The following is a 23,310-nucleotide window of genomic DNA, read 5'->3' on the forward strand; positions in this document are numbered from 1 at the left end:
AAGAGAGAAGGATTTCCCTGTGGGATTACTGCTTTTGAAACTGAGGAGAAACGTCAGCTACAGGCCAATCTCTTGGGTGACACATCCCCAGCTTCTACTGACCCTGTAGCAATAGAGTCTTCAAAAGCAGAAAAGACCAAAACAGATGAGCCTGCAGAATTCCTTTGTTATTCTGCAAACTAGCTTGTAAAAAAAAAAAAAAAATTAAAAAAATCCCTTGGGTAGCACAAATGTACTCAGTTTGAATGAAAATAACAAGAGAAAACCCAACACTGAACAACACCAAACAGCAAGAATGATCCACGCAAGATGTGTAGCCTTCTTACATTAAAAATGTCATCAAAAGCATAAAGCATACGTGATAAGCCAAACCAGCTAGAATACAAAGGAAAAAGAAGATACCACAACTGGCAGTTAGAAAGGGCATCACAGCCCAGATTTGCTGTGTTGCAAGAATGCTCTCCCCTTCAATCTCTCCCACCTTTGAGTGATGTTTGAAGCTCACAGATGAGTAACTTCATGTTTAGGGTTTCAATGGCTCTTGCGAAAGTCCAGAAGCCACGTAAGCCCATTCCTGGCCAAGCCAGCTATGGGTTTCCAGGGGAATCTCCAGATTCTCTGAAGCCAGAAAGTGCTTCAGAGAAAGAATGCTCAAAGGCTAGAGTAAAACAGTCACGCAACCACTGAGCACAGCAAAAAAATAGCAGGATAAAACCTTGCGCAACCTTGATCAGAACATGCGTTTTTCTAGGGTGAAAAAAGTAGGTTTGTCTTCTGAAGACTGTAATAGCACATGATCTGCCAGGCGGTTCATCACATTCATTTATCTCCTGAGATACAGATTTACTGACCACGACAGTCATACACAAATACCCTAATCAAAATTAGGGTGATTTTGGCCAATTAGTGTATAGCAAGAAGCTGTTATATTCTCAAAGTCATAAAACACAGCGAGATAAAAGTAGTACTGCTCTCATCTTATAGATGAGGTGGCATCACTTGACTGAAGACACAGGAAGTCACAGAAGCTCCAGCAATTGAACACAGGTCCTGAATTCTTGCCTGACCTATGAGACCACCCTTCTCTGTGAGCTTCCAGGAGCTTGGTATCCTAAGCGTGACAGGATCGTGCATTAGCCCACAGCTGCTGCAGCAAAATGATCGCTCAGGAGCAGGGCTACAATTCAGTTGCCTGGGTTTACTGGGAGCTGGGTGCAACCATCCAGGCAGCAGAGACCAGAGATTAGGTTGCCATTGAAACACCAAGCTAGAGACTTTATCCCTTCCTTCAGACAGATAAATGGCATGTGATTTTTATAAGTAGACTAGGAGCTTCAGCCAGACTGCTGGAAAGTTGCCTGTTCACTTCGTAGTGTGACAAAGCAAATGCATATCCTAAGGCGCGCAGTAGCTGAAGCCGTCACTACACATATGGAGAGAGTTCAAGAACAGATCTGCTGAGGGAAAGTCTCCAGCCAAGAGCACTCCAAAGCAACTCAGCACCAAAGCTAAATAAAGAGTCTGGGGTGGAGGGCAAGAGCAGTGCAGCTCAGCCCATCCCAGCCAAGATGACACCCCTGCAAAAGAAGTACAGCTGCCAGCTTCCCAAGAGCAAGTGAACAGACAGCAAGGACATCACGATGCGAAGCTGCTAGGCTGGGGATCTCGCAGATACTCCTCTGTCAAGGGCTTGACCCTGAGCTACAGCTTGTGCAATAAGGGAAAGAAACATAACAAGAATGAATGGGAGACAGGAAATGGATTAAATCCTCGTCTGGCCACGCTGATGTCTGCTTGTAAGCAAAGTCTGTCTAACAGAGAGCCCCTCTCAGCTGTCACCGCAAGGTTGAGAGATGCCTTTTTTTTGGCTGGCGTCCCTTTTGCTAGTGAGAAGCTTGATAACGGGTGCTGGCAGAATGAAAGCTCTCCCAGATATGGTTGACTCCCTGTAAACAAGGAGATGAAAAGAGTCTATTTAAAGTTGCAGCTGGGAGAAATATATAAAGCCAAAATAATGCCAGTGGCTTATGGACATTTTGCATTGGTTATAGTCAAGTGTAACACCATATGAATCTGGATATGCCCCCACCCTGCCCCTTGAAGCTCAGGCACCAGAAATCTCACTGGAGAAGAACAACAGAAGAAGGCCAGAAGATCTTTAAGTTTGTCTTTTTGGCAAAAGGAAAGCATATATATTTATATTACCTGAACAACCAGAGGGATATAGAGAGCATGAACTGCCACTGTCAGACCTAGAGTAAGTCTGACGTCCTCAGATGCTAGACTTCCAGAAAATCTGAAAAGACAGAGACACTGATACAGAGAAGGTAAGGAGGAAACAAACAATCTCATTTGACGGGAACAAACCATTGTCCATGTTAAAAACTCAGCTTGACTCTGAGACAAGAAAAAGCCAGTTATTCACACATCTCTCAGTTCTGGCGACGTAACATTGGCGGGTTGCTGTGTAGGCCCAGGAAATCAGACCTCAACCATACAACATGACTCAGGCTTACCAAGTGTTGCCCACAGTAGTTACACGTCACAAGATCCATCCTTCTCAGTGGCTGTTTTTCATTCTGTGATCAGACATCAGATGCACTCCCAAAAACAAACAATCACTTACAAAAGATGGGGATAACTTATCCAACAACCCACAGCTCTCAGGACCTCAGTGGCTTTGGCTTCATTGCTACTTGTCTTTGGGGCTCTCCTTCTCATAGTGTGGCAGCACAGCAAATGATCAGGAACCAGCACATGCCATTCCTGCTTTACCTTTGTTGATAACTGGGTGGGCTCCAGCATTTGTCAGCAGCTTTCTGGAGGTTCTTGAGAAAAAGAGGTCCAGAGTCTTTCTCTACTTCATGCAAGAATGTCATACGATGCATGATTAGAGGACAGACAATACAGTCATTTCCTGGAAATGGTGCCATTCACTTTGCTTGCATTTCCTCCCACTTGTGAAGGGAACAGAGCATTAGCAGCCTCCCATCTCTTCTGGTAGGCTTCTTCATGGTGATCATCTTCCAGAAACACATCTCCTGTCAGTTGAGCTTTCACCAGCTGAGATCTTAAATATCAATAACCACAGCTTCTTTCCATGATATTTTCACATAGAAAGAAAAATTGAGAAGTCTGTTGCCATTCTGCATTGTCTCCAAACAATTGGACTCGTCAGGCAAATGAACCAAACTACATTTGAAGCTGAAAATGTTCCATGAATAACAAAGTCACAACAGCACACACTGCTCCTAAAGTCTCTGGGTTAACAATGTAAGAAACCACGTATATGAGTAACTGTAGGAGCCCACAAAAAGGATTTTTTCTAGTAACATGATCAATTGTTTGGTACTTATGAAACTACAGTTATGTTAACTAGGAAAAATAAGCAAATTTTTTGGCAAGTTTAGGAGACAAGGTGAAAGCTCACAAGTTTCTAATGGCAATTATGTGTGTAAAAAGTCTGGGAAATTAAAAAGCTTCAACAGAAGTTTGGCCATGACAGTGTAAAATATTAAGTGTTTCAACCACAGCCTTGCATAAAACAAGACCAAAGAGACACCAAAGCAGATATATTACAAGTGAAAAACCTTAGACTGACCACTGGCCAAGTAGAAACTGGAGAACCAACTGTGGTAACTGCCACATGGAAAATGTGAATTCCAGATGAAGAGTCGCAAGAACAGATTGGGAAGGTGGATCTCTGGGTATTTAAGTGTGCAGTTCAACCAAATTCTGGGTAGATTATCAACTACAAGAGGACCTCAATCAGTGCCCTGTGGGTGAACTGGTAACAATAGCAATATAATGACTAAGCTTTGTGAGCTAAATTATGGGCTTGCCTACATGGAAATTGTTACAGAAATTAGGTGTAAATTTAGAGCACAATGGCTTTTTTGCACCAGTTCCCAGATGGGTGGGTAACACTGTTCTGCTCTTTCTGCTCTGAGAAAGTCTTTTAGGAAAGGCAAAGCTCAACAATACAAAGACACTTTGCACAAGGAAAGGTGGTAGATGGGGACAGCTATTTCACATGTGGCTTGGGTTTTTTGTTTGGTTGGTTTGGATTTGTTTTGTTTGCTTGCTTTTTTTCCTCCTTAAATGCAGGTAGGTCCCAAAACTGTATATGATTGAAAGGCAAAGCAGCCTAACAGCAAACTCGGGGCAAATTTTTGACAAGTCACTGTCTCTAATCTGTTTCTCTTCTGGGGAGAGGGGACATTGTGCTTATGTGCATGTCTATTAAGGACAGTGAGATGCAGGAGTGCTGTAAGGAAATTCCACTCTAGAAGGTGGAAGGTACCTTACCTTTGTCCCTCAGCAGCTGCAAGGGATTATTTTTTTCCTGCTCTGGCAGGGGGAGTGGACTGGATGATCTTTCGAGGTCCCTTCCAATTCCTAACATTCTGTGATTCAATCAAAGCTTCCCAGTGTATGTCATTAATATTCCTCTTAAAGACGCAAGTACAAGGACCCAATACCAACAAGCCACACAGTGCCATTTGTCCAGCATCCCCTCCAACCCTGTTCAGTCACACCACACTCTGTTGGACTTTACATTTATTTAGCTTCATGCCTGACTAGCAACAGCCTCCTGTGTGAAGTACAAATTGGCATTACAACCTAAGCTAAACTGTTTTATGTAGCTTGTCCCCAATACTACACTCACCTGCACGTGTGGTTACTCTGCAGATAACACCAGTGGCATCCTATAGTGACACCACCAGGGGTATCACATCTGAGCCACTGATCTCGATCCTCTATGCAGTACTTAAAAGCTAACCCATTTCATGAGAAGTGCTGGAAAATTCGGGCAACGTGAGACATGAAGATTTTTACCTCACTAGGTTGGCACAAGGTCCTGGCCACCGGCAGCTCTGATAAACTCGCTGGATGACAGTTTCTGACCCATTCTGCACCTGGCAGGAAACTGTCCGCGTAACTGTATAGTGACACCAATGCCTGCAAAGAGAAAGGACACCATTAGCTCCAGTAAGACAGCAAGCTGAACCAACATATCAGACTGCAGTAAAAACAGACCAAATATCTAGGGGTGGGGTTGTTTCTTCTGCCAGCCATAGTGAGTCTAACTTGTAGTCTTCATTTCTCACCCCACCCTCTCCTCCCAATAGCTGCAGAAAGATTCCCTGCTTCTGCCAACCTGAGCCACAAGAGACCCAGTAACGCCTCTTGCTTGGTCCTCAGAGGCCAGAGTTTTATACTACATGATTTAGTTCTATTAGTTATCATAAACAATAGGACTTCAGGAAAAAAAAGAAAAAAAGTTCAAGTCTCCTGATAATCAGTTCCCATTGTACTAGGCTCAATTTCATCCTGCTCATTATGGTATCATTCCCTAGCCTCCCAACATTGTGAACAACATCAGAGTTGGAAAATTCTGCTATTTGGTGTGGTGGAGCTCATTATCAGCAAGGCTCAAACAAGCTGGGTGCCAAACAAGTCATATTGCTGTCCTGGTGAGGTTACGGTCTAAAAATGGGCAAGACAAAATGCAGGGGAAGGGGAGACTAGTGTCTTATGCTGTCTCATATGAAAACAAGAGAGATCTCCTCACCACAAGGCATACATGAGAAGGTAGGAGCAGCAGTGTCAGCCCTGGGAATCAGGACCCATAGACCCTTTCCACCTTCTCTGAAAAATACGTTTTTAGGTTCCAGTGTTGTGCTTGGGGCAGTAGGGGAGGAAAAATACTTTCATTTCCCTCTTGCAAACATGATTCATATTTGCCAAAAACTGGTTCACATTTCTGCTTTTGTATCTCACACAGTTAACAGGTTTGAGAGCCGCTTTTCTAGTGATTTGGGATCAGACCTGTAGTCACTAATGGGAAATGGAGGCAACAGCTTGTGCTCCGAAACCCACAAAGTACTTGTGTCAGCATTTCCTGCACATGCAGGAGAGTCCTGCATCCCATTCACTCTAAACCAAGAGCCCCCAGTACACTACTTCTCCAAGTATCACAGTGGCTTCCCAAGCTTACACACCAAAAATCAAACTGCTTGCACAATGGAAGCAGCCATCTGCACATCCCCTCCTCCTTCCCTCGCCCACCTCCTCCATGACAGTTCAGTTTTTCCAGTATTTGCCATTTACAGCATTTGTTGCATTTTGTTTCCTTTTTGGATTCTCCTCCTATCTCTGCAGGAGGCTCCCTGCTCTCTGGATAACTCTCATTTCCATGAATAGGAGGCACACATGCCAGCGGCTGAGCCAAGCGCTGCAGACCACAACGGGCAAGCTGGGGCCAGCAAACTGCTCACCAAACCTTTGGTACGGCCAGGAGGGTGAGGCTTCCCACCCATTGCCACCAAGCCCCTCAGCTTTCCCTGCAGACACTGCTCCTGCTCACCATAAACCCACTTGCAGTTCCTCATCGGGAAGCACAAACTGCAGTCGCATCTCAGGTGCCCCCCAGGCTGGTGGGGAGGTTTTAGGGAACCTCTTCTTAGATTTATTGAAGATGTGTGGTGTATATATAGGGATCAGACACTCTAGTAGCCAAGTATCTCTACTAACATCTACATCATAGAACCAAAGGGCAAAAAACAGGCGGTGAAAGACTAACAAAGCTTCAGATCACATAATGACAGCAGATCCTTTAACAGGCTCAACACAACTTCTGCAGAAAGTTTAGGGAGCAAAACCACAAGAAACACAAAGACAGTAGCTAAAGATTGGAAATGTGGCAATTAAAAGTTATGACAGAGTCGTCTGGGAAGAAGTTCTGTTTCCATGGTGTGGAGCTGGATCATCCTATACTGATCATTTTGCTCTAATACTGATTTTGGTGGGCTTCTGAGACAACCTGTCCCACTTCCTTGGGTACACACAAAGCACTTCTGTGTCAGACCAAAAAACAAAACAAAAAACCCCACAGCATTGCAAGCAAACCCCTTCATATCTGATGCTGAAACTAGAGAGCTTAATATTCTTGAAGGCAAACAAGGTGGGAAGGTGAATAAAGACAAACAGCACCACACACCCCAGCACAACGCAGAAGAGAAGAGGCGCTGGAGGCAGATTCCACGACTGCCAGAGGGAATCTGGCAGCCTATCTGCTCTGGTTAATGTATAATGGCAGCTCCAAATTGCAACTCCTAAGGAGAAATTGGAAACTAACCGATATTCCCTTTTGCTTTCCCTTGCACAGACCCAGATGTAACATAATCTTGCTCCTTCGAGGATTATTTTCAACCAGCTGGGGAGTCTAGCTCTACTTTTGTGGATCTGCAGCTAAACAGGTGGCACTGTGCAAGGTGCCTATGTCCGAAACTGCAAGAAAGGTTGATTATTTCAAGCTATCTACAAAGTTGTTCTTGCCAGGGTTTTTGTTCAGTGGGTGCCGCCAGCACACACACAGATTTTTCTTTCCAAATGAGTCCAAAATTGCTGTTTTCTGAGTAGATCTCTTACACCTTTGCTCTACCTGGTCCTTGGAATAATCTGTTCAGGTACACACATCCCCCTTCCAAGTCCAAGGAATCTGGAAGTCAAGTTGTCATTTCTCCTTCCAAAAGCCTTTCTTGGAAGCAAGAGATGCTGAATAGACCTTGTCACAATCTAGTGACAGAGCCTCAGGCAGCGCTTGGATGTAAAGCTGCTCCTACACTACAGTGATCAGGACAGAACCCTGCATGTTGCTGGGGGAAGAAAACCAACACTTTTCCTACAAATGCAGCTTTTAGGTGTTTTACTGTGGCAAAGAAGCAGATGAGACGAAGACAGGAATAGAGCTGATCATGAGATGCATTAGGATACATAGCTTGGGACTCACTGTAGATATAACAGCACAGTGACTACAACAGCCAAACAAAACCACCCCAAGATTTCTCTTTGCAAGCCAAAAGTCAGCAAGAACAATCTCCAGAACGCAAGCAGGCTTCAGACAAAGTGACGAAAGGCCCCATCATGGCTTACAGAGATTATAAATGACCCTTTATATTATACACAGATGCTAGCAAGAAAGGTTTAGGACTTTTACTGGCATGCATCCAAGATGGCAGAGAATATATTGCTGCTTATTCCAAAAGAATATTCCAACCAAGCAAACAAAACAATCTAAATAGCAGCTCCTTTAGGGCTGGGTCTGTCAGATCTCATGCATGCTCATCACCAACACATTTAGCACGGTGCCCTGCAGCATCTCACGGAATTGGCGTTCCACTACTTTGCTTACAGGCAAGTCTTGCTTGGTCCAGCTTCCCCATCTGTTTCCAAAGGGATGCCCTCCTCTCACACCCTATTTAAATTCTTGGAACATTTTCATGAACAACTGAGGATCTGCTATCCATGGCCTGCAAGCTACTGATTTAGATAGTTTTGGTCCAGAGCTACAGACCGAGATCTCATGTCTTGATCACTGCTGACATCACGTCATTCCAGAGAGAATGCAAGTATTGATGCCAGCAGATATCCAATCATATTTACTGTCTAGGTTCGAGATGTTACTGTGGACATTTCAGGCTAAACAGAGCAACAAACTCAATAGTTTGCTTCCATACTCTGAAAACTACTATTTGGAGCTTAAACAGACCCCTCCCTCAGCAGATGCAGGGAGCTCCCCACTCTGCTGACTCCACAAGAGCGGCAATGAGCAGCTTCAGGCACTTGCGCACCGGAGGGGACACAAAAACCTAACTGCCCAGAGTGTGCGTGGAACAGGCTGAGAGGACCTCAAAGGGCAGCTGGACTTAGGGAGCTTGAGCTGCATTTTGCCCCTGTAGGCAGATGCCATATTCTGCACCCCACCAGCTTTCTGAACCTGCTGCATCCCTTCAGAAGCTTTATTTGGATGCACAGTTCATCCCCTGGGGATTCTGGATGCCTCTACAGCCTGTAATCCTACAGCAAGAGAGAAAAGCAACTACAGATGGGCAAGAAGTGTGAGGTAACAAATACTCAAGCTAAAATACTGTAAGTTCCAGAATAGCAATATACTCACATATCAAAGCTCAGTTCCTGGCCAGCATGGCCGAGTTAACTTAGAGCAATCTCTTCACGGATGGGAAGACACTGACAGACAACAAGCTTCCCCTTCCCTCCTCCTCACCCTGTGGATTTGTGCATGACAGTTTCCTGAGCCCACCACTCAAAGGGAATGTGTAAGGGATCCCTCTGCCCATTCGTATACTGTGAATGCCTAGAAAGCCTCACACCACAAACTCACAGAGCCATCCCCAAAGCACTGTCTGTGTCTTTCCTAGTCCAAACTGCTGGCTTTTATCCAAGCTTGTCAGAATCCTGGGGGTCCCTGAAGGACCTTCTAAGGGGTTTGCAAGAAAAAAGCCAACCGGTTGTTAGCAGGCTTCATTTCACTGGACAAGCGATCACAAACCAATGTCAGAAACCACCGGGCTGCACTGATGAGGATTCTGCAAGTAGCCTGTTCAATCAGGAGCACGCAACTTGAAAATGAAAGCGGCTACATTCTTGCCTAATCACTTCTTTCAGCGGGACAACAGTCCAGCTCTACACACAAGTGACTTGCTGCCCTGTGGTTAAGGCCAGACCTACAGCAGGCAACACCTCCCACACACAGGGCCTTGGGGCTGATATGTTCACTGGACTGAAGGACACGGCTACGACTCCAGATATCCGTGGCCTCATAACACACTGTGCTCCTACCACCGTGAAAAGCTGCACTTTCAGTAGAGACAATCCTTCAAGTTAGACTCCGAACAAAGCCATTTATGCTGTGGTAGAGCCAAGTAAAATGGAGATTTACTATGGTTTTAGTACTTCCCATGAAAGTACATGCCACACAGTACGACACAAAAGCTCAGATCACCGAGACTTAAGTGGCCAAGACAGAAGTGAAGTCTTTCTGGGAGACAAAAAACTCACCACACCAACAAAAACACACCACCACACCAAACCACAAACCCACCCAGACCTCTATACACAGGATTGTTTCATCAGCACCTGTTGCATGTGTTTAAGCAAGAATTGCCCCTCCCCGCTCCCAATATTGCAGAAGTCTCCCAATAAGGTTGGCATTTCTGATGCTCGTGATTTGCCCTAAAGCTCTGTGCTGTGTAAACAACTGCACTGAATTATCTTTTTGTTTCCATAAGGATAACACACTGTGTGTTATACTTAGCAGAGATCAGCATTTAGGGCACAGAAAACAGTAGGAGTGTTTTGCTAACTAGATAGATTTCCCCAAGTTTCCTCATAACATTTTTCACTGGAGCTATCAATTTCCCTGCAATCCTAGAGAGGAATTTCAATAAAATCAGAAGGCCGCTGACTTTCACTGGGGAAAAGTCGCCATCCTGACTCCATGAAAGCAAACTGTGCCCTTTTTTCTGTGTAAACAGTACAGCGTCTCCTAGCTTTGCGAGAACAGCAATCCATACGTTGTGTGCTGGAGCCCATCATTAGGAGGGGTTCTTTATTTGTAGACTCCACTGAGGCCAGGAGCAGAAGTTGCCCTCTACATGCCAAGAAATTCAGCTCCAAAGGCTGCCAGGTTCTCTGGGGTATCTCTTCCTGAACCATCCAGTTCTACATAACTACATTATTCCCTTCCTTATGCACAAATACACACCTCCCTGAATGTGCTTTGACTCTCATCAGGATAAAAATTTACCAGCTAATTCATTGGGCTGTGGCCAGATTAGTCTTACTGCTGTGATGTGGCTAAAAAGGAAACAGTCCGATCACATATTACTGGAAATCTGAGATAAAAACCAAGCTGGGCTTAAGTCTCTCCTGTGCTTGACCAGGTCAGTAGGTTTTAGGACCCAAGACCATCATTCAGCTCATTGTCCAGCAAAGAGCCAGCTGCAAAATTCAATTGTGAGCAGCGGTCTCCACAATATTAGAATGTTCAGAGCCGATGGATTGATTCAGGCCTGTAGATTGAAGGACTATTGCTGAGGAATCCATGAAAGACCACCTGGTAGGGGCGAGGGGGTGTCTGTACACAAGCATATGATGGCAAGGTTCAGTTCAAAGCAGAATCTGCTCCTCTTTTACAAAGTTTTAAGAGGTCTGCAAGTCAGAAGACATGACGAGCCACAGTAATCTTGTTGTCAATATTGATGTTTTACGCATGCCTTACTCCCACCGAGTACTTCATAGTCACTAATAGAGGTTACCCCGACTCCTGTGAAAAAGGGAGAAAAACGTGTGTAACAGCCCATTCATTTTGAGAAACGAATAATACTGGAAGACTGCTGGTGTTTCTGAAGCCAGACAGCAGCAGCCATTTGAAGCAACAGAGAGCCAGAGGCACAAACAGGAATAAGACAAGTTCCAGGTCTCCTGCTCTGCTGTGCTGGTCAGACAAAGACTGGAAGGAACTCCAGTCTTTCTGCACACACCACCACGTCCCCCAGAAAGAGTTTGAAAAAAGCGGCCGTAAAAATAAGTTCTGGCTAGCAGAGTAAGATGGGACAATTTATCTAGGTACCTCCCACTAGCACAACCCTTCCCCAGGGGGCAATATGTACAGTGCTTAGTGCACTTCAAATACTCAGTTGCCAATAACAGTCTTAAGTTTTCCCACACAAAGTGGATTATCAGAGACTGCTGGAGGGAGTTGAGTCCTAGAGGAATCTTTACCTTAGGAGGAAAATACAGTTCAGTCTGCACAACAGCTTTAATCTTCAGCGAGTTCTGCAGCCAAGCGCATTGAACTGTGCTTTCCTTGCTTTGTTGTGTGCATGGTTGACCTTCCAAGCAGTGTTACCTCAAGGGTTGAACTCGGTTCATAGGAAACTGCACAAACTTTTGCCTTATCCTTCTGCAGCCATTGAAGTTACAGGGGTTAAGGGAAAAAAACCTCTCCCTACTGGAATTATTAAAAGCCTAGAAGCAGAATAGCCAAATGGTTACGGAGCTGCAGGTGCATCTCTTTTTCAGAGACAAAGAGAGAATCCAGCTCCCCAGAGCAACATTCAGCTTCCTCAGCCATGAGACCATTCCTCTTCTCTTCCAATCCCCCACCTCATTCACAGGGCACCTTCCAAGAGCTGTAACTAATGAAGGAGGGGCTCTGAAGATGATAGTGCTCATCTGTTACACACACTTGATTCATTTGTACAGTAGGTCCACCCTCTATATCAGCACTAATATAAATGCAGAATATAACAGAAGTAGATGAAGACTTAGAGGTTGAGCAGGCAGGTAGTATCAGAAATAAATTAATCGTGTTCACTACACACCCCTCTGTATCTGTTTATGCGTGCGTAAGGGGAAAGAAGGCACAACAAGTATTTCTGTAGCATAAAGTGCCTCTGATTTATACCCACTACCCAGGTCCTCTGAATTTGCTAGTGGCATGTTCCAGCTGAATCAAACAAATGATTGACCTAAACCATAATTACCTTCATCATGAAAATGAAAGAAGTTAGTCCATAACTGAGCGCTCAGAAATAAAAGGAGAATTCACTCCTTTGAAGTGCTTTGCTTTTACAGGCATTCTTCTACGCACTGAACTGTTTGGCTGCTCCCCCTCCCGAGCTTATCACAATCAATGAGAGGACGGGAGTTTCCAGTGTTCACAGAGGGAGGAAAGAGGAAACGTACAAAAATATCCATGGAATCTGTCTTTGTTAAATTAGACTGACTTGATGGAATTTGGCATTCAATATCCACACAGCATGGAAATCATGCACAATTACAGCTGTGTCATTTTTGAAACATGAAAGCTCCTTGAATTAGAGCCTTTCAAAAGATGAACCTGAGTTTAAACATTTTTGCACAGTTGGATAACCTGGCTGTAGATAGGTCTCCTACCTTCCTATTGCAAATACATCCATAGTACTGGTTTGCTCCTTCCTAGAAAGTCTGACCTTGAAAGGAAGGGTGAGGTTAAGGAAAAAAAATATCCATAAGACCTTGACTGAAAGCATTAGAACTGGGATTTAGAACAATGACTATTTGTCTAAATCCCTGACTATTTGTCTAATATCCCTGTGCTCAAAAGTGACATTTGGCACTTGCATGTCCTCCTCTGAAGATCTGATCTAGAAGTGCTTACGTTGCGGACAGTGGCCCTGATATTCATTAAAATACAAGACTACTGTCCAAGTCAGTACCCTCTAAATTTGTGCCAACATAAATTCATCCAGAATTAAACCATAACTTTGAGTTAGCAAGATGCGGAGGGCGAATTTTAAGTGGAAAACCAGGACACTGATACATGCCTGCTTGTCCTTAAAACCTCTGCAGAGAGAAAAACATTAAAAAAACCAGTATAAGGACTTAGCAACCCTCTAACAGCACCCTATGCTTTACTAGCACTCCTGTTACAGCTACAGAGTCTCTTCCACCATCCATAAAGTCAGTACCCATAGCTGTCTTTAATTCCCCTTTCTACATTGCATCATAACTAAATGACACTTAGCACAATTTGAGTCCTCCAAAACAGACAAATCGGGCTCCTGCTGGTTTTCAGCGTCTTCTTCAAATCACGTACATAGCCCTGCAGGGTCTGTATCTGCAGGCACCAACAGCAAGTCTGCAAGGGTTGAACAGGGTTTGCTTCTGATTTTATTTTTTTTTTTTTTGCTTACAGAGCTCTGTACAGACAAACAGTGCATCTTTGTGCCTCACATTCATCCCTCTTGCCAAAATCACAGCACTTACAAGCAGCAATGAAAGCCACATGCATGACAGGAACACAGGGACTCTGCCTAAATGAAGCAATGTTTTTCATTAGCATTATACTGGCACCAGAAGCCACAAATTACAACGAGAACAAAAGGCAATGTCAAAAGGAGAGCATTGAGCGTATCAAAGAAAAAAAAATAGGATGGCTCAAACAAGTCATTGCTTCCTATTAGTTGCATAAGGTTAATCTGCCCATGTAACGTCCATGTTTCAGGTTTTTCCTGACGCTGAACAGTAGAAACATTACTGTCATTTGAGACAGGTACACCCTTTTGATAGCTAAAAAGCATATTGAAGATCCCACAGACAAAACATTGCTTTTTCTCTTTAAGGGAATACAGGTTTGTTTTCCTGAGCTATTTCAACACTCAGAGCAGCATCCTGTGGGCCCAAAAAGGTATCGACAAGCAGAACAGAGCATTGGCTTCAGTTTCAGAAGTGTAAGGACACAACTAGAAATACCTACACAGACTGCTGTGTCAGGTAAAAACCCAGAACTCTTCTAGCAACACTTCCTCCACCCGCCCTCCCTCCTCCTCTTTTCCTGTAACACATTAGGATCGTTTCATTCAGTCTAGGTCTTCAATTTGATCAGCAACTTGAAAAGGAGTTTGTGGGCTCTGGTATACAAGTGATTATGCAGCAGACCTTTCTAGAGTAGTTACCTACCAATGTGATTGCACATCATTGTCAGGAACCAGATTTCACGATCCAAGGGGACCTCTTCCTAGGGTGAAGTCGCAGTAAGTGCGCGGGCTCAGCTTTATTCCACATCACTTCTGTTTCAGGTGACTGCCCTACAAACAGCCAGATGTGACAACATCCTCATTGAAACTGCTAAAGAAACAGCCTTTCCTCTAATGCAAGAAAACCCCGCAGCTTTCTAATGTTTCCACTGCTGGAGGAGGTGATTAGAAATAATCAGCCAGTCTAGACAAATCCATCTACTTATATTGCTTTGAGATCAACAATTCCCCTTCTCCCTTTTTGATTTGTCAGGTCAGCCACTTGCATTCAGCAAGGCAACTGAAGTTCAGGTACCCCTTGGCCAGCATTTCCATTAGGTCTGAGACAAGTTGGTGCTCCAGGAAGACTTTTGGGGGGCCAGGTGTACCCTGCCAACACACCTGTACTCCAGGAGCAAAGCACTTTTCTCCAGTAACTGCTCTACTGATACGCCAGGTCATTCCAAACACCAGGCTGCGCTGCATTGCATAGATAAAGCAGGCTGTCTTCTGCTTGCCCAGCTCAGAGATCCCTAAGATGAGCCACACGAGGCCCCAGTTCAATAAAAACAAAGCCTTCCAAAAACCTCTCTGCCTGGGTATTCAAAGTGTTAACCAATCCGAAAAACAAAACCCCAAGCCTGTGTGTTAATTTGCTATTTAAATTGAAAACTTTTTATTCCATGTCTGCCACAAGGCTGTCCTGGGCGTTACTACAATAAAAAATAATTTGGAAAATAATCCTATTGTTCCAGTCACACCCATGGGAGTTTCATGTGTGGGGAAGTAGGAACATCAAAACTGAGATCTGTTGTGTGATCAGAGAGCTGAGTTTGCCCTTTACAACAGTCAGTTTTGATTCAAGTGCATGTTGGGAGAGAGATCAGAGACAGTGAACTGAGGCAGGAGGATGTCTCAATAGCTTTAAGGTTAATAGATTCCTACTTAGCCTAAAACTCTCGAAAATCATCTTCAGCGTATAGTAAACTAGAAATACCCTTAAAAGCACATGTCCACTCCCACAGGTGGTTAGGTGATCACATCTTTCCCTTCCTTGCCTCCCTCTCAAGCCAGTCATTCCCAGTGCCCACCTAAATGCAGTAATGAATTGCCGTAAAACACTTCTCCGTTGCCGCTCATGGGCCCCTTCAAAGTGCTTTCTCTGCACAAAGTGGAAGCCTCACTCAAAGCTCCCTGTGAATATAACACAGCCTGGATGCGGTAGTTCCAGCCACACAATAATCTACTATACCAGCAACCTCCTTTTCACCTTTTTCCAGCCTCCCACTCTTACACTGCGTCGGTCCAATGCCATAAAATATAACTACATAGCAACTGCCGTACATGAGCTCTGCTGCACACAGTAGTCCCAAACCCCAGTAGTGAACACTCTGTATTGCCTCATCAAGTTTTAAACTCACTCTTCAGCAGATGGTGTAACATTTCAGTCACACAGACCCCGCTTCACTTTGATATCTGTCCATAGATCGACTGTGCAAAGACATCTAGTAACAAAGTGCTCTACCTACCTATTTTCAATTTAAAAGGTTCTTCTGCTTTTAACACACCTTCTTAAGCTTTCACTGGTTTTGGAAGCAGTCTCCATACCTCATTTCTAGCCAAGAACAATTATTTGTAATCTTCTTTTAAACCTTGCTGCAATCCAGTTTGTTCATTAGAAAAAAAACAAACTTTATTTTTTTAAGCCTCTCTCTTGTGAATAGAAACACTAACACCTTTCCCTATTATTAAAAAATTCTTGAGCAATCTAGGAAACCGCTTTAGTGCCTTGGTGCTTTGGAAGCCTCTATTTGGAAGGGAGACGGCCTTGAGGGAGGAGACCTACATTTTGGTATCCAGGTGGAAAATGGGGTTGATTTGGCCAAGTAATAACAGCTGAAAAAAAACCCTCTGTAGCCTGTGCACGCACAGTAGATTCCTTAGGAATGATAACAGTGCCTTGAAACATTCCCGAGTGCACACATGGGAAATCAGATAGGGAGAAAGCAGCACTGAGCAAAAGAGAGGGGACAGCGGGAGGTCTGAAGGAGAGATACAGACATTTGGCCAGAAAAATCACTGCCCTGTTCTGTGGGAATTATAAGTATGGCAACCTCCATTAGATGGGGACTTGTAGGGGTTTTTTGGTTGTTGTTGAAGTTTAAAATTACCTGCCAGTGCAAAAGGACAGGGCAACCTAGCTGTCTCCACCAAGCCGAAGTGGAAAACTCCACAACAGCCTTTTAACCACGAATTTGGTAAGGCTGCAAATCCATGTAAGCAAATGATCCATCTTCCTAAAGCAAAGATTGCACAAGCATCCCTCGCTCATTAATGTTTGTAAGTATATAAAGGCTGAGTATCACAAGGATGGAGCCAGGCTCTTCTCAGTGACAATCAATGACAGGACAAGGGGCAACGGGTACAAACTGGAACACAGGAGGTTCCACTTAAATATGAGAAGAAACTTGTTCCCGGTGAGGGTGCCAGAGCCTGGCCCAGGCTGCCCAGGGAGGTTGTGGAGTCTCCTCCTCTGCAGACATTCCAACCTGCCTGGTTCCTGTGCAACCTCATCTGGGTGTTCCTGCTCCGGCAGGGGGATTGCACTGGATGAGCTTTCGAGGTCCCTTCCAATCCCTGACATTCTGTGATTCTGCTGGGAACAGAGTTACTGGTGAGAAAAGCCTCAGTCTATGCATGCAAAGCAGCACTGACTGACACTAGATACACCCACATCCCATTTTAGACACAAACTACTTGCAAAAGCTTGTGGCAAATTCAAGGCAAATCCACTGAAGACAGCTGACCTTTTTTTCTCCTTTCCTATTTACACAGATTTCTTCAAAACAGAACATTCAGAGGTTGAAGAGTGATACAAAGAAGAGCATGGAAGATAAAAGTTTAATTAAAACAAGCAGTTATGACCCGAGTTTTATTGATGGGTGACAGTTATTCTGTATTTCTGCTGCCCTTCTTGTAGTTTGCTTTACTTACCGTGGGCAAACCAGTAAACTTGTGAATGACACATGGCTGCTCAGCAAGTCTACAGTTTATTATTGCACCAAGCACTTATGTAAGCAGCCTTCACACACCACAGCTAAAACCTGCTTATGTTTTTTTATCCCTCATACATACGAGAGTTTTCCTTTACAATTTTCAGCATGGCGTGGATAAATTTTTACATGAAGTATCTCAGCAAAGGACAATGCCAAATACAGCCAACCCTGCAAGCAAAGACAGCAGGTGCCATCGCAACAGCACTCACTTGACCCATTTATAAGCAAGCGTATAGGGATGCCATGCACCAGCTGAGTCACTGAACACCAGCATCCAGTGTACACATCAGTGCTAAATGTCAAATTAAATGGCTGGGACAGACTCAGGTCATGTGCTTCTTGCAGCAGAAAAAAACTGGTATAAGTTGCAGTTGAAACTGCTCTCACATACACAAATCAAAAAGGTTGGTTGAACCTCAGAGCGTTGACTGACAGAACAACTATTGAACTGTATCCCCTTGCTGTTGATATGTCCATGGAAACAGCCTATTCACTTATGCAATTATTGCTGGCGATATCTGAGCCACAAGCCATTTGGGGAAGCGTGCACTTCCTGTCAAATGCTTTTGTGGGGTTCGGTGTTGGCTTTTGTGGGGTTCCTTTTTTCAGTTGCTTGGCTTTTGGGTGTTTAAAAAAACCCACCAAAACAAACACAACACCAAAAACCAAAAAACCCCACACAACATGGTCACACACATCAGAGCTTATGGAGGTGCCCTGCAAAGTGAGCCTTGTCTCCGCAGAGATGCTCAGATACAAATAAAACACCAGCTGTGAGTAACACAAGGTGACTCGCAGGCTCAACCAGGACACCAGCTGTAGTGTCCAATACAAACCAATCTAGTTTCTGGTTGCATTCAGCTCAAGGGATGAGTTGTGGTGATCCCTTTAATTTCCAGATTCCCTCCCCTCTTCCCACCCAGTGCAGACAGACACAGTTTCATCCTTACCTTCCTAAAGGTTATGCAGTTATTCCTCCAAAAGGTACCTGGGGGCCGAAAGTTTGCTTTCAGCAAAATTCTGTAGTCATTTAGAGAAGCTCCTTTGAAAACCTTCTGGTTCAGAAGCAAATAACCACTTGGCAGGGCCTGACAGACATAATTATAGAGCTTGATTGTTTCAAAGGACATTACCCAAGCAAATGAATATGTTGCTGGGGCCCTCGCAATAAGTTTCCAATGAGTTTGGTTACAGAGATCTTGAAAGGGTTTTAGCAGACTTTTAATTACACTATCAGGGCTCAAGTATTTTTCTGGTCCTTGGCAAAATGGGATCTTATTATTTCTGTTTGCAATGTGCACTTATTCAAAGCTCATCCACAGGCCGACAGCCTAAGAATTCCTACAACTTTGTAATCCAAAATTTTTGTATCATTTGTGATATACATTAGTGACTTCCAGTAACAGTGGCCCAAGAGACGGCATTTTACTGTGCGATACTTTAAACCATTTGGCTCTGTGCTGTATCCTGAAATACACTGCAGGGAGACTATATTTTGCTGCAGGTTACACTGACTTACAGCAGCATTAAGCCAAGCGCTGTAACATCCTACAGAGCCAATTTGCCTTTTTGCTCTCTGCTATACATCAGGCACTGCACGGGAACAGAGAACATTTGCGGCATTACAGCCCAGACCTGCCTTTGCTCAAAGACTGGTGTTTGTTTGGTAGCTCTGGTTGTTGCTTCCACCAGTATGTTACACATTCAGCCTCCCACAAACCTTTCACTGCGGCTGGGGAGAGGAAAACCCCACAGTTTGTGGCATCACCCGACCCTCCGCTGCTGTTCAATCCAGCCTCTCCCACCTCTCAGCTCACTCTCCAAACTAAATCCTTCTCTGCAAAGACTAACTCCCAAAGACTAATTTCAGTCATCCAGGCTCAGAGAAGTGCATTAAACAGGGAGCACAATGACCTCTATTCTGTAAGAGTGGAAGTTTATACAAGCGCCAAGTATTATCGTTCATAGATTTATTATAAACTTCTGCATGTATTCATATGCAAGACTGTGGATTTTGCAGCTTTCCCTGTAAGATCTAACCACACCCTCATGAAATGCTCCCCAAAGCCTTCCCTTACATGAAGGGAAGTATTACTGTCCTCATTTTATTTAGGGGAAAGAAAAAAGAAAGAGAGAAAGAGAACTTAAGTCTCAGTTCCCAGACTTCATGCTGCTCTACAGAACATACACTAAGCATTTAAGGGAATGGTCTTTTTCTTGGGAAAGAGGGTAGAAAACAAAGCCTTCTGAATCAGCCAGCTGATAATTAAAAGCAACTAAATCCAGATCACTTTAAGCCGCACATGAGAATCTGAACTCCTTAGATGCCGAATTCCTCTGCCGACCAGAAAAGCCAGGGTCACTTGCCCAGCTGGTCACTATTGTTCTGTCCAATAAAGTTCTGGCAGGAATGCATGTTTAACAAAATACAGAGATTAGGCATAGCAAAGAATGTGGCTTCCCCCTCACTGTTTAGGTTAGTGGGGTTTGCCATGCTGAAATACTGAAGCTTCAGCGTATCAGATTTTCTCTGTCCTGTACTGCTAGTGCCAATGACAGACACAAGCTGACAGCTTGGTTCTCAGGATTGCTGCCATTATAGCTTTAGGTTCATTCAAAGCAGCATAAAAAGTTCACCTCGAAGCTGCAATGACCACTAATTAAATTGGTGCTTGCTTGGGGATGTAGAGTACCAAATGAGTACCTCCCATGTACTGGAAACTCTTGAAGGGCAATTTAAACCAAGCCAGAGACTCAAGGGACCAGACATTGAGAACCTTGCAACAGGCTCCCTCCCCTTCAAATGCCTTGGGATAGCCCAGATTTCCAAAAGAAAATCCAGCATCCAGTGGCTAAATACAGCATCAAAATGGCAACAATATTCCTAACATCTGGCTTAGCTCCTCACAGTTCAGAACCAGGATCTTTAGTTCAATTTACAACAGGGCACACAAGACTAGAGTCAGAGGCAAAAATGTCACAAGAACAAGTCACACAGATGATCTTGCAGAGATCTTGAGACATCTCGCAGGAACACAGCTTCTACCAAGCCAGATGCCATGCACAAAGCAGCTCTGGTACGTTGCTCGGCCAAAAATTTCTCAGCTCAAAGAAGAATGATATCAAATAGACAGATATTTGAGACACATAAGTAGATTCGCAAATGATACATTCATCGAAGAACTGAGTGTAAGAAGACTATAAATAGCCTAGTTACACCTCAGTTAATAGCTTATATTTAGAAATACTGAAGATTCATAAGATCCCCTGCAGGGGTATGGTAGCTCGCACTGTGTGAAGTGCAGTTTATAGGTAGAAAGCATCTAAGATCCTGTTACCATGGCAGTCTCTCCTCTCTCTCCTGTCACAAAAAGCTGAGAAACAACTTTCTGTCAGAGCCACACAGTAAATCTGGAACAGATACAGCTGAGATACAAAGCTGCCGACAGCCAGATCTAAGCTTTTTCTTCCAGGAAACTCTTTTTAATCTTTGTAGCACAGCATCAGAAACCTTATTTTAGCTGATATCACTTTCACTGTCACCTCAAAATGGAAATAGCTCGGAGTTTGCGCAAGATACAGCAATGAGACAAGCGGCTAGACAGCCCACATTGAACAGGGCAGCAGAAACTAGACTAGTTTTTGCCCAATTCCTCCTTCTGCTTCCCCAGAAGAAAGCCAGGAAGCCAAGCAACCTGAAGCAGGATGAAATGGCATCAGATTTGGAAAAAAAAAAAAAAAAAAAAAGTATTTTTCTTTAAGGAAAACACAAGCAGAAATCTCCCTGGGTTTGAGTGTTAAATTCATGCCAACCCCCCTTCATGCACAGGCACACTGGAGAGCTGTTGGTAGAGCTGTCACCCATCGCTGCCTCAAATGAGGATTTGAAAAAGCTCCCTGTGCTCTGCTGTGTTTACAGCAATAATGAGAGCCTGGAGGAAACGGGTTAGAAACATCTGAGTTTAATAAGGGCTAAGCAGCACAGAGCAAAAAAGAAATGTCTGCCCTTCCGTTCAGGGCTACCACACCCCAGCAAGCACCACAGCACCAGGCCAATGGCAGACTCAGCGCGGAGACGTTATGTCATGCGAACCGCTGCAGCAGCCCATCTGCCCCGAGCCTTTTCGCAACGAGAAGAAGCATTTCAAACCAAGCTGGGAGCTCCCAGCACCACACTTTTGAATGGCTAAATAAGCAGAGTCCTGTGGGGAAAAAGCAGATGTTGGTTGACCCCAGGCACAAAACAAGCCGAAGACAAAAGGGAGGTTTTTGTGCAGTGCCTTAACTGAGCAACTCCATCTCACAAGGTTATCACAACAGGGCAAAAGGAATATTTAGCTCCTTTAACACCTACACTGCTGCCTTTTCTTAGTCTTAAAGAACTCGTAACATCCAACATGCACAGGGTAAGGAGCACCCTATTCCAGTTTCTCGCACAGAAGACCCATGATCATAGTGCTCAGGTCCTGCAATTGCATTTGCTGCATCCCGTTCCTCACTTCTACAACATCCATCCCCAAAATTGCCCTCACATGAAACATGTATCTTTCATAAAACACCTTTGCCTACACTATCTTTGTGAGGCACTCTCTTCCCACCCTACACACTTGGTCTTTTTATTCCATTGAGAAGTGGACAAGACTCTTGATTCCTGCTTTTCATCTGCCAAATCAAAACCAAATCCCCTCTAGAGCACACATACACCAAAAACAACAAAAGGGGGGAGCAGGACCCAGAAGAAACAGGAACGGACCCATTCTTAACTCTACAGACTCAGCACAATTTGGTTACATGACCACATTCAGGAGGATATTCCCCTGCCTCATGATTTCATTATACTGACATTTCTGAGATGCTCTGAGCAAACACATGCTTGTATCTAGTGCAAATACTGCAAAGAATATCACTTCCACCCAGTTCCTAGGGGCAGAAAAAGTTGGAACCAATTAAAACGACATCTGACTACATAACCTGATGTCAAGATTGGACATGAACAGATGCGTTTCTATGTAGTGGTACCTCGCATTAGCTTTAAAGTTTTGCAGATGGGTTGTTTGCTCAGCACAAAGGAAGGTGACTGCATAACGACAGCCTTACTCAGCTCTCACAAGACAGGCAGGAGACATACAGCAGAGCACAGACAAGGGAAAGAGAAGCTCACACATACCCTTCTCAGCTTCAAAGACGATTCAAAATGAACTACTAGGATTTTAAGTGGCAGATTCCCTTTTCCAGATAAACCACACAGATATGGAAGAGGAAGCTGATCTGTCCCAAACATGAAACACTATGAAGCTGCCTTCATCTCAGCAGCATCCATTCTGTGGGCCTCTGAGTGAAAGCCATTTCTAAACAGATGGGAGAGGTTTTTTCTTTGCCAGAGCTAAGATTTCCCTGCTTTGGAGGCTGAAAAGAAGTCTCAAACCTGAAATAGCTTCCTAATTGTTGGTGCTCCCAAAAACATTCAATTATTTTCAAATAGCCAGGCCTAAACGTGACAGGCAGTACTCCCACCCAAGCACACTCTTTACATACACATCTGTTCATTTCCGAGGAGGAGAAAAAAATTAAGCTTGTCAAAACCAGCCAAAACATCTAAATCATGTTATTCCATGCAATAAATTGCAAGTCAACGAGTAATTGTTTCTTCCTAAAAGGAGATAAGGAACCAAAGCAATAAGAAACAGTGTCACAGTTCCCACCCTTGTTCTTTTTTGTTGTAGTAGTGTTAAGGACTCCAATTCCAATCAGTGCCACTTTCTGCATGAGCACACTAAGCGAGAGCTTTAATATTATTCAACTATATACAAAGTTGAAAAATAGCAGGACAGTAACCCAGTTAGTAACATTATGCTTTTCTTAACTTTTGCAGCTACGATCCTTAACAG

The 23,310-nt window shown here is 44.1% G+C and overlaps 1 protein-coding gene across 1 annotated transcript in view; it reads right to left on the reverse strand.

The window, feature by feature from the left end:
• The window catches only part of COL26A1 (collagen type XXVI alpha 1 chain), a 160,360-nt gene that overhangs the window by 132,293 nt on the left and 4,757 nt on the right, over window positions 1-23,310 (reverse strand). The window contains exon 2 of the mRNA XM_065647417.1: window positions 4,840-4,962. Coding sequence (XP_065503489.1) covers window positions 4,840-4,962 — 123 coding nt within the window. The remainder of the gene's footprint in view (window positions 1-4,839; window positions 4,963-23,310) is intronic.

The sequence above is a fragment of the Caloenas nicobarica genome, chromosome 17 (genome assembly GCF_036013445.1).
Source record: "Caloenas nicobarica isolate bCalNic1 chromosome 17, bCalNic1.hap1, whole genome shotgun sequence".
Taxonomy (NCBI): Eukaryota; Metazoa; Chordata; class Aves; order Columbiformes; family Columbidae; genus Caloenas; species Caloenas nicobarica.